The 11,940-nt window shown below is 39.0% G+C and overlaps 1 protein-coding gene across 4 annotated transcripts in view; it reads left to right on the forward strand.

The window, feature by feature from the left end:
• atf7ip (activating transcription factor 7 interacting protein) overlaps positions 1 to 11,940 on the forward strand; it is a 46,062-nt gene that overhangs the window by 12,954 nt on the left and 21,168 nt on the right. The window contains exons 1-3 of one of the 4 annotated variants that reach the window (XM_020049727.3): positions 5,126 to 5,247; positions 10,148 to 10,201; positions 11,188 to 11,733. In XM_020049727.3, coding sequence (XP_019905286.3) covers positions 11,194 to 11,733 — 540 coding nt within the window. In that variant the 5' untranslated portion in view covers positions 5,126 to 5,247; positions 10,148 to 10,201; positions 11,188 to 11,193. Of the gene's footprint in view, positions 1 to 5,125; positions 5,248 to 6,280; positions 6,329 to 10,147; positions 10,202 to 10,590; positions 11,075 to 11,187; positions 11,734 to 11,940 lie in introns of those variants that run through there. The other 3 variants (XM_034294067.1, XM_020049726.3, XM_020049728.3) reach the window with 3 other exon arrangements.

Consider the following 11,940-nt stretch of genomic DNA (forward strand, 5'->3'; position numbering starts at 1 on the left):
GATCGGTGTCAGAACACACAGTGCATCGCAGTTTGTTGTGTATGGGGCTGTGTAGCCGCAGACCAGTCAAGATGCCCATGCTGACCCCAGTCCACTGCCGAACGTGCCTACAATGGGCATGTGAGCATCAGAACTAGACCACAGAGCAGTGGAAGAAGGTGGCCTGGTCTGATTAATTACGTGGATGGCCAGGTGCGTGTGCGTCGCTCACCTAGAGAACACATGGCACCAGGATGCACTATGGGAAGAATGCAAGCCTGCAGAAGCAATGCGACGCTTTGGGCAAAGTTCTGTTGGGAAACCTTGGTTCCTGCCATTCATGTGGATGTTACTTTGACACATACCTAAGCATTGTTGCAGACCATGGCAACGGTATTCCCTGATGGCATTGGCCTCTTTCAGCAGGATAATGTCGCCTGCCACAAAGCAAAAATGGTTCAGGAATTGTATGAGGAACACAAGGTATTGTTCAAGGTATTGACTTGGCCACCAAATTCCCCAGATCTCAATCCAATCAAGCATCGGTGGGATGTGCTGGACCAACAAGTCTGATCCATGGAGGCCCCACTTTGCAACTTACAGGACTTAAAGGATCTACTGCTAACGACTTGCCAGATACCACAGCATACATTCAGAAACGTCAGAGGTCTAGTGGAATCCATGCCTCAACGGATTAGGGCTGTTTTGGTGGCAAAGGGGGGACCTACTCAATATTAGGCAAGTGTTGGAGTTGCCGCCTAGATGTTTGTGAAGAACATGGGGGGTTTTGTCAAGGATCACGACAAGGTTCTTTGCACACTGGAATGGGGGCACTGTGAAGTTGTCAACTGTAAAGGAGAGGTGGTGGAGAATGTCTGGCAGGCACTGGGAAATACATTGACTCTTTGTCACAAAAATCTCTTGTGGGGCCAACTGCGTAACAAAAACGTTCATACAACCGGATCCGTGAGGAATGCGTGAGATCAGCAGCATTAGTTTTGGTGGGTCACTGGTTGCTTAGCATTTAAACAAATACTTTTACTGGTGACAAGGAGTATCCCAAGTATAATTAATGCAGTACACACAAATAAATAGGAAAATAATAAAAAGGAAATGTGAAAAGACTTTTACTGTAGCTTGGATGGTTTAATAGATACTGTTTTAGTGTTGATTAATGCTAATTATATAAATCATGCTAATAAATATAGTCAATTGATGAGATGTGGAAGAACGTTGGTTTGGTTTATCTAGCTTGAACAGTTACTGTTTTATTTTTACTGAATGCTAATTATTCATATTACATTGATTAATATAGTCAAATAAAAAAAAAAGTAAGATATGAGATGAGATCGCATGAACATTATTGTTCACTAATTAGGAATTTTATGTTGAGAGCCTAATCATTTGAATCCAAGTTGGTTTGGTTGATTCAGTCGTAGTCCTAATCAATCCTATTTTAGGATTGGTTAGGACTATGTAAATTCAGCTAATTGAAATATTCTGTTTATCATTTATAAACATTTAATAGAATTTCAAGTTAATATAAACTAAAAACCTAGGTTATAATAATCTCATTTTCACCTATTAAGTTTAAAAATTCTTATAATTGCAATACTAAATATAGGCTGAAGAAATTGTAGTAAGTCATGCATTGCCTTTGGCAAGCACACGTAATACGCGTTTTTAGACAGATCTATGGAGAAGCAGTAAAGAGAAAGAATAGGGGCCTACCCCCAATAATGCTAAGTCACGAGGATACGTAGACCACCTTGTTAAGGGAGTATTTGCATTAAAGTCTTTTAGATTACCAGGACACAGGATTAGCATTGTCTATAAAGTTGTTTTAAAATGTAAATAAGTGAAAAGTTATGTTGGACGATCATTATAGGCCCCATCATTATACACCCCAAGGATCACTGCAGTGTAAAAATATTGTGTCTCTGGGCGTGTATTGTAGACACAGATGCTTCCTATTATAGACATAAGCCAATTGCTGCATTTGGCAGAAGACAGATGCTAATTCCAGAAAACATTGGTTTGTCAGCTAGCAAGTTATTAACTCAGCAACAGTAGTCAGTTATGCAGCTTTTAGTGGAATATACTCCACACTTTGTGTGCTGCATTGATTAGCTGCATCCCTAACCCTGTGGTTTGACTGGCTGGCTTAGCTACAATGTTAGCTAACATGTGACTTTCCATGACTGTCAAACTTAGCCAAGATTTATCAATCCATTGGTCCATAAAACACAATTGCTATTGAATGCCTTTTGGGTCTTTGTGTGTCCAAATAAAATAAAGTGTACCTTTTTAATTTCACGTATCAAACAAGTTAGTATAGCCCAAAAGCTTAAAGTTATTATTTCTGGATTGGCCAAGAAGTATGACCATTTTGAAACGAAGCCTCTGTATGCCTGTGGCTCTCATTTTAACCCATTAACATATGCTTACAATTACAATACTAAATATAGTATAAAAATTGGAACACAAGCAACTCAATTTGCATAGTTCACACTACGTTGTACATATTAACATTTGTCCGGAGTTGATTGTTCTAACAGGTTGAAGAAAATACATCTAGAATTTTTGGTTTTGTCCCAATTCAAGTCTATGGTCCTCTTTGGCCCATTCAAATGTGTTGGGAGCTCATTTAAATATTGTTATACTTAAAAAATAAATAAAAAAAGTTACATCAATACCATCTTCTCAAGCAACCAGAGTTTCATCAGTCTGGACATTTAAAAGCTGGTTTCGTGTTGAGAGCTTTTATTGTTTAGGCTCTAGAGCAGGTTGAAGAAATTGCAATAATACTTAAAACACTATGAGAGAAATCTAGAGTGTTGCTTTGCCTTTGGCAAGCACACCTAATGCGCGTTTTTAGACATCTGCAAATACTAGGGCATTCATGGTGTTTGTCTGGGAATTTGTGACATCATTGGGTTGAGGAACAATGGAGAAGCAGTTGAGAGAAAAATGTAGGGGCCTCCCCCAATAATGCTAAGTCATGAGGATACTTAGACCACCATGTTAAGGGACTATTTACATTACAATCTGTTAGATTACCAAGACTTTTCACCAGATTAGCATTGACTGTAAAGTTGTTTGAAAATGTAAATAAGTAAAAAGTCACATTGGACATGTTCATTATAGGCACGCCCTATGGATCACTGCAATGTAAAAAATGTGTGTCTGGGTGTGTATTGTAGACACATGAGCGCAAGTGTAAGAGGTAAAAAATCACCTCCTGTTATAGACACAAGCCAATTGCCACAGATTGCAGTTTGCCTGCAAACGTTCGTTAGCTAGCAAGTTAACTCAAGAACAGTAGTCAGTTATGCAAATTTTAATGGAATATACTCCACATTTTGTCTGCTGGAATAATTAGCAGCGTCCCTGACAGTATTCGTTTTTGTTTGATATGAAGTTTGACTGGATGGCTTAGCTACAATGTTAGCTAACATCTCATTTTCCATGACTGTTAAACTTACCTAGGAATTTTCAATCCATTGGGCCATAAAGCACCTTAACTATTGAACTCCTTTTTCGTCTTTGCGTGTCCAAATAAAATAAAGAATACCTTTTTAATTTCACGTATCAATATACAAAAACGATTACAGATTTTTTTTTGTTGACTTTGGTTTGGTTAGGTTAGCTTGCATGTTTACGCTTACCACAGAGCAATGTTCCAGTTGCAAATGGGTAAAGTAAATTTACATTATTAAAAGGTTTTTTTAATTTAAATGTTGTCCCCATAACCTGTTAGTCTGAATAGGCATAGTAGACGTGAAATAGAACTAGTAGAAATATTACTTTTCTTTATGCTTAATGAATATAGTTGAGGAAGCATCGGACAGATGACATTACAATTGTTTTGTGAACAATTCAAACACCTGATGTTCATGTGACCCTGTAACTTGTAGACTCTCCCAAATTTAGGGGCACCCTTCCAAAGATCAAGTTATTACCTAATTGAGTCTTGAGTGACTGTGAATGTGATATAGTCCTATAACTTGCATGAGAACTGAAAATGGATAAGAAATGTACTCAAGGTTCAACTTGCAATGTAGTAATCCAATGGAGAAATGAAGAGAATTAAATATAGAGCCTAGTGAGAAAACAGTATCTCAATCAAAGTGTCAGCGATCTTTCAGTGTCATTGTTACCGAAAGTATAATTTTAGAAGATGATTGATTGCGATATTTTGGTACAAACCCCATTGTATGTATGTATGTACAGTTATGTTTGAGTAAAATGATACCTAAAAGTAGGAGGAGTTTAAACTCTCTAGTCCTCCTGCTCAAATGGATGTTTCAGTGAACAGCTGCCAAGTGCTAAGCCTGGCTACGCACAGCAGCAGCACTGGCGGACATTTTGAGTTTGTGCAGGTTGTCCTGACGCAATCTGAGAGGAAGGAAGTGGGGGATGGGCATACTACGCAGAGTGATACGCAGACTGAGCTATTAGCTGGCTACTTAGTTATACTGAAAACCAATTAATAGCTGTAATGTCAGCAGTATTTTTGAATGACCTGTTTTTAGTTTCATCTTGAAATCCAAGCACTATGGAGTAAAGAAAGCATTGTTTAGTCCTGTCCCTCAAGAATGAGTAAAGCAGTTATTTCTTTCATTGATTGATTTTAGTGTTTATAGGCATTTTAATTAGTAAACTACTTATTTGTAAACATTTGTCTCTTCACGCTTAGACTTGTGTTTTCACATATGCTGTTAACTGTGTATCTGTTCTATTGATTGTGTGCTCATCTGCTCTAATATTCCATGATGGTGTTCAGGCACATGATTGATCGCTGTAAGGGTTGATATCTGTAATATTTAACAGCTTATAAACACTGATACATTTGACTTTGTTGTCATAGTTTACATACTTTGTCAGGATTTCTTTTGTCTTTTTTTGCGAAAGTCCTTATAAAAAAATTTGGATTCTCATTTTGGTCTACATTTTTTGGAATTAATTAAACAGTTTGAGGTTTCTAGCTCCCTCTCTAGATGTAAAAAAAAAATCTTGTCCCCCCTTCAAGTCAGAATGGTTTAGTCCTAGCTAGGCTGTAATTTTCCATGCAGCTGCAGACTGTGCACGGATGGGGGAGGGGTGGTGCTAAATGTGTCAGGCTGTGCACTCTAGTACTGACTGTGCGCTGCTAGCCTATCTTTTGCGGGCAACAAGCAGTCTCTGTGCTTCATGCTTCTGTCAAAGATAATGAAAAGTAGTCTTTGATGATTTTGTTGTAGTAGCTTTTGAGAAGGCCACCCTGAGGTAAATCTTAAAGGGAGAAAATCCCTTTGTTTCCATCCTTTTGTCATGAATGTATTACATTATGCGTTGTGTCAGTCTGTGCTGGGTCACTCTTGCCTATGCTGGTTGTTTTCAGTCCAGGGGTCTGATGGTTTCACTGTACGCATTTGTGCACAACCTTCAAAGAACACACTATACTGAAACAGATGGAACAGCCTAACCTCACCCCTTCTCCCACTTTTTTTTCTTTCTCCTTCTGCCCATTGCTAGTCCTCTCAATCAACACAGCAAAACAAATCACGCATACGACCTATGTCCAACAGAAGGCCTTCTTCTTACCTACTCTGTTTGAAGGTTTATTTGCATTTCTTTATTTAAGCATAATAATATTAGTCAACAATGCCCATTTCCTCTATTCTGACTAGTGTACAGTATTGGTCTCCATTTCAGTATTTAACCTAGCTTATGTTCTATTATTTTTCGCTAATGAGCGATATGCTAACCCCGATTCCGAATTGTAAATGGGATACATTTTCGGTTGTTATTGATCTTCTTTACTACAGCGCTGTCTTTGTCCTTCGTTGTTGTTGAGAATACACTTTGAGATATTTTCTTGTTTCTAAAAGGGCATTTATGTTGTAATGCCTTGATCTTTGTCAGAGTGGAACTGAGGTGTTCTGAACTGTTGGGAGAGAATGCCAGAAATCTTGGTATTGTGTAAGTAGCAGTGCTTTGCAAACAGTCTGAATGTGTAAAAACTATTGTCTGGCAAGTAAAAAAATGTTTTGGATCATCAGTGGCACAATAACAGGAGCTGGAAGAGAAACCTTAAAAAAAGGGCAATCCTTTGGATTTTTATCACATTTTCCCTTTGTTTTTTGACTAATGGAGTCCAAAGTTAATTTAAGAGAACACAATTTAAATATGACAAACCACAAACTGGCTTTGATTAACACAGGGATATAATCACTTATCAAAAATCTTGCTGAATTGCTTCCCTGTTTCCACTTTGCTAATTGAAAACACCTGAGTTTTGAAAGGTAGTTATACTCTTTGGTTGAATACAGTTATGAAACATCACATTTTAGAGGCAGTCAAATCAGTAAGTAAATTGAGGAATCAAATTTACTATGAACGTGAAATTCAGTGTATGATTTGAACTTGCTGAGATTATATATTTTTCTGTATCTTGGGAGGGATCTGAAAACAGAGGACATTTGCACAGAAATAGTCAGCTGAAACAAGTTCCTGAAATGTATTCGGGTAGCCAAAGGATGCAGCACACATAGGCTTAGCAACAAAACATAGAAACACTCTTCACTTGGCTTGAACTACCTTAATTAACAGAATACATCTAGTCTAACTAAATGAAACTGCTGCTCGCAGTCCATCTCTGTTAACTGTTAAATTATTCTCATTGCTCTTAAACAAGAAAGTTTATACTTTTATATTACTCATTATATTGTTCTACATTTTATCATCCTTTGCTAATGCTAATGCTTAAAACAACAGTTGTATTTTACAAAAGCCTACAATGACAAATGAGAGGAATTGCTTATCTGCATAACTGGTTATGAATTTTTTATTACTGAGACGGTGTGTTGGCATATGGATTATCTAATTTTATTCAGATGTCCATCCAGGAAGTTAGTCAGATCAGCGCATGTGAAGACAAGATCATTCAACTTATGTCTTCAGTCAGGATTTGCAAGCTCCCTGTGCCTGAGGGAGTTGCAAGAGTGAGACGAGACAATACAAGCCCTCACCTTGGGCGATGCTTGGCCAATATATAACACCCATGGAAATCCCTGCCAGGGACATGGACGAGGCTGTGGTGGACAGCATGGTGCTATGAATGAGTATTGGAGCGCTGCGCCACTTGGGGTTCCAAATATAGGTTTATCTTTAACTGGATTATGGGCACTAAAAGAGTCAATTTATCCAAACTAAATATATTTAACCAAATTGATTGCATGAACAAACACAAAATTATGTAGGATGGATGAAAAAACCATTGCTTTATAGAAAACCCAGACAACCAAATCTTTATACAAATAAAAAATAACGAAACTGCCTGCTCAAAATAGCATACACAGCAAACAGGTGACTGTTCTATGCACTGGATTGAATACATGTTCGCATAGCAGCGTGAGGGCTCAGCCTGACTGGGCACAGCAGGGCTGGCGGCCATTTTGTTTATTCCTGCAGTGAATCCAGAACATGGGTAATGAAAGAGGAGCGGGGGAGGGGTAGACTGCGCAGTGTGCAATAACATTGGAATTTGAACAGTACCGTTGTAACATAACAGGATGTGAATTCACCTTGTTTGTTATATCAAAAAAAGTGTGGTCAGATGTTTGAAAAAAGGAAAATACATTGAAAGAACAAAACTGTTACTTGAACTGTGAGAATTTGTTTTACTTTCTATGGCCCTATGCTAATTTTAATGATTGAAATAACTTACAATAAAAAGTATGGATTGCTTAATTGCATACCTGCTTCGTAAGACACTTCTTTATTATAGATATGTTGCTTGTGTTTACAACATATGGATTAATTGAGGAATGAGCTGATCGCCAGAAAGACTTTTATAGTGTGTTACATTCACAAATGTGCTTGTGAATTTTCAAGCTTTTTAATGATTGAACAGATTTTTAAACTTTTGTGGTGTTCTCTGACCACATACCCATCTGGAATTGTTGTGAGACCCGAACAGAGTACTGACCAAGTAGGCTACTAGCCTAGTCAATCACTCTGGTCAGACCAGACAAAAATCACCAGAGAAATGGAAGCAAAGAAAAAAATGTTATTGGTAGTTTTTGAAGTTCAGTTTTTACAGTGGACAGTTAACACCTATTGCAGACCAGAAAACAATCATATATGACTAACACAAATCTGTAAATGCTGTAGTAATTGTAGTTCAGTTGAGCGTTATCTTAACCTGGATCATGAGAGCTCAAGGAGTCAGTATACCCAAACGAAATACTCTGGACCAAATTAATCAACATGGATAAACACAACATTACATTATAAGGGTGTAAAACAAAGTATGACTACTATAAACAAATAAATAATACAAAATAGTTTTATACAAATACAAAATATTGAAACCGCTTATGCAAATTCAGCATTCTGAGCAAATGACTACCTAACATCTACAGTAGTTTCAATACATGTTCAATTAGTAGCGTGAGAGCTCAGCCTGGCTGCGCTCACCAGTGCTGGTGGCCATTTTGTTTTCTTTTCTGCAGTGAATTCAAAACGCGGGTAATGATAGAGGAGAGGGGGAGGAGAAGACTACGCGCAGTGTGCAATAACATTGGAATGTGAACAGAGCCTGTTGCATAACAGGATGTGATTTCCCCTTATTAGTTTTATATCAAGAAATGAGAGTACCACATTACTAACACAGTTATCAAGCAAACTGACTTGTTGTTTTTCAGGTCAAAGGATGTAAATGCATGTTGAGTTTAGTTTTGTGGGGGGGGGGGTGTATAATGGAGCACAAAAACCCGCTTTTACGCACACATGGAAATGGAGTAGCTGTGCATTTGTTTGCATCAGTGTCATTGGATGGCTAGCGTAGCCTGCAGCTCTGACTGCCTAGAGCTGTAACTTTGCACACTCGACGTAAAGGATTGTGTGCTCAACGGATGTTGTAACATTTCGGTGATGTTTGTCATGTGATACCAGGCTGCACGTTGAAGAGCAAACGTGCTTGCAGGAAGTCAAAGGCCTATGGGTGGGGCATCCAGCGACGTGGCCTATTTATAAAGCTGTCTGCAGTATTCTGCAGTCTGTCTGGGCAGCAATGCAGCAATATTGGTACAATAATTCAGTTCTTGTGCCTGGAATTGAATGTGTTTACAGGTTCAAACTAAAGTAGCTGAAACGCCTAGCTCCATTTAATATGCCAGGTGTAAAATCATGTGGTTCAAATCTTAGTATCTGCCAATTTTATGGGTAAATAAGAGGTCAAATAGACTACTGCTCACCTCACTATCATTTTAATTGGATTGTGTCTTGCAAATGTATTTTTTTTTTTTTTTTTGAGCTACTACCTTTTTGATGAGGGACAGATCTTATTCAATGTCATACATGAACTGTCCCTATGAACAGTGAATTGCCATCCAATCATCCGCAACGCTAGGTGAAGATTTCATAACGCTAACAAGAACTGTGCAGTGTTTCAATGTTTCCTCATATGATGGTGTCTTTTAGACCCCTGGCTTGCTATGACTGAGGCAAATTAGGTGTTGTTTTTTCATCAATATATTTTGCCTATCTGGGATTTGACTGTTAGACCAGGCAGATGTTGGGCCTAATTGTTTTTTTGTTGTTGTTTTTTTTACATTTAATCACACACCAGTTTCTCTGACCATTTATTTGAGTGTGTGTTTTTTCATGTTTTGTCTCTTCTACTTCTGTAGAGCCTTCTGCACAAATCATTCAGTTCTGTGCATAGAATTTATTTTCAGTGATAGATTTGGTCCTTATGCACTGTGTGCATTTTGGCGCTTGTTACTTTTTTGTTTTAGATTCAAAGTGCCTTTTAAGCACAGTAGCTTAGTGATAAATTACAGGGCTACCCTTTTTGGATAGTTCTGTCACGTTTTTCTTGAATTGTGTACACATGGCCTGTAAAATTTAGAAATTTGTTAGGAGCTTTGCAAAACCCACAGCCTGTTATTGTATTGGTATTTACATTAAGGTCAATGTCGTAGCAAAACTTGTCAGTAAGTAGATTTCTATGATGTACTCGTTAATGTGTGTTATGGTATGACTCCCCTATGCGAACAGTTGGTTCCGAATGTCCTTTCCCTACAATGTTTTACCTGAAAAGCTCTCTGACATGAAATGGTCTAAGCTTTGACTCCATTTTTAATTAATAATAAAGAACTCTCCCCTCCCCCACTCCTAGGTTATTGGAACCTTCTGGTGCCAAATCCATGATAGAAAACAACACTACCTCCAGGTGAGCTATTATATATTAAAATGTTTTGTATCTTACATAATATCGAAGAATCTCTCTTGTAGACACTAATGCATATTTAACTAAATACGAAAATACAGATAAATAATATTTAGTTTTATAACCTTATTTAACTTTTTGACATCGATACCACAGTAAGCTTACAGACATTACAGATGGAAGAGACATAAAAGAAAAAAAAGATATTGAATCTAGTCCCGACACAGGAATACGTTAGACAATTGGAACTGTATACGGTAAATCATACACCCATTGCATAACCCTCCCTCACTGTTGCTAACGGAGCCTGTAACTAAGGCCCCTGATTGGCTGAGGAGGATAACCAATGAGAGGAAAGGGGAGGAGGAGGGGACAAAGGCAGGGTAATGTTGCTGCTGTAGTCTGGGATAATGTCTTGTCCGTGCTGGTTGCAGACTGGGGCGTTTCACTTGAGAACTCAAATGCGTGTCAGCCAATTGAAGGAAGGGATAGTGTTCCTCCAGTAACAAGTACAACTCCTTTCATGTAGAGTTTTTGTAACTGTAGACAACATGGCATCTTGAGTTTGCAATCCAGAGGACAAAATGTTGTGAGCGAACATGCTGGACAGAACTTCAGTGGAGAGGCAGCAGGATTGCAGACCGTTGTACAGACTTCAGCTGAATCAGTCTTACTACTCAAATTGACTATTGTTGTACAGAATAGTTCTGTATGTCGAACACACAGTGAAAAAGAACCTTCCAGAATTAAACAAAGAAGGGAAAAAAACAAACTCACAGGGTTCTACAGTGACCCCTAGCGTTGGATCTGCAACACTGCATCGGTTTGGCTTTAACAGATAGCTTATCTGTAGCCACTCTGGTGGGTCAAAGCTAGGTGGGTGGCGCAGGTGTCTTTAGCACTCTTGAAAAAGATCCTTTTGTGACCCGTTCCAGGTTTTTTTCTTACCTGCTTTACTAACAAGCCAATCCCTCCTTGTCACTCCTCAGGTGAAAATGGAAGTTGCTGTGGCGGAAGAGAAGAAGAAGATATTCCGAGCCAGGAAAACCATGAAGATAAGCGACCGCCAGCAACTGGAGTCTCTCCACAGCACCTTGTCATCCCCTGTTCCACCCCTGTCCAATTCCAACTCCCCCTCCACCCCCAGCGTGTTGACCAATGGCACGCACACTGAGGGCAGACAGAAGGTGGCAGACGGAGAGACAAGTGACATCACTGACTCAAAAACGTCCCGTTCTACAACTCCCGTTTCCCCCACCTCCCTAACATCTCGGTCCCCTCCACTCGCTCTGTCCCTATCGTTGTCCCCCTCTCCACCCAGCTCTGAAAACCCCAAAGTCAAGGAAGACACTACTCCCTCCCCTTCATCGCCCTTCCACAACCTTAATGATATACTGAAACAGATGGAGGAAGAGGGGAAGAAAGATGAGTGTCCCACAGCCCTTTCCTTTAAGGACACGGAGCGGAAGCCTACAGAGACGGAGGTGGCAAAGACCGACAAGAAAGAAGAGAAAACAACTGGGACCGAAAAAGAGGTTGGTATGAGGGTGACATAGAGAAGCAGAAATATGTCTACATGGGAGGATTGGGTGATTTTTAAATTATGTCGGTTAGAGTTGGAAAGTGTTGAATTTGGTGTTGTTAAGGGGTCCCAGCACAGCGAGTAGGCAATTCCTTTTGACCACATATTTGCCGAGTTTGGCGGCTAAACTGCAAACTTACCTGGATATTGTCTTCTTCAG

This window comes from Esox lucius, chromosome 9 (assembly GCF_011004845.1).
Source record: "Esox lucius isolate fEsoLuc1 chromosome 9, fEsoLuc1.pri, whole genome shotgun sequence".
Classification (NCBI taxonomy): Eukaryota; Metazoa; Chordata; class Actinopteri; order Esociformes; family Esocidae; genus Esox; species Esox lucius.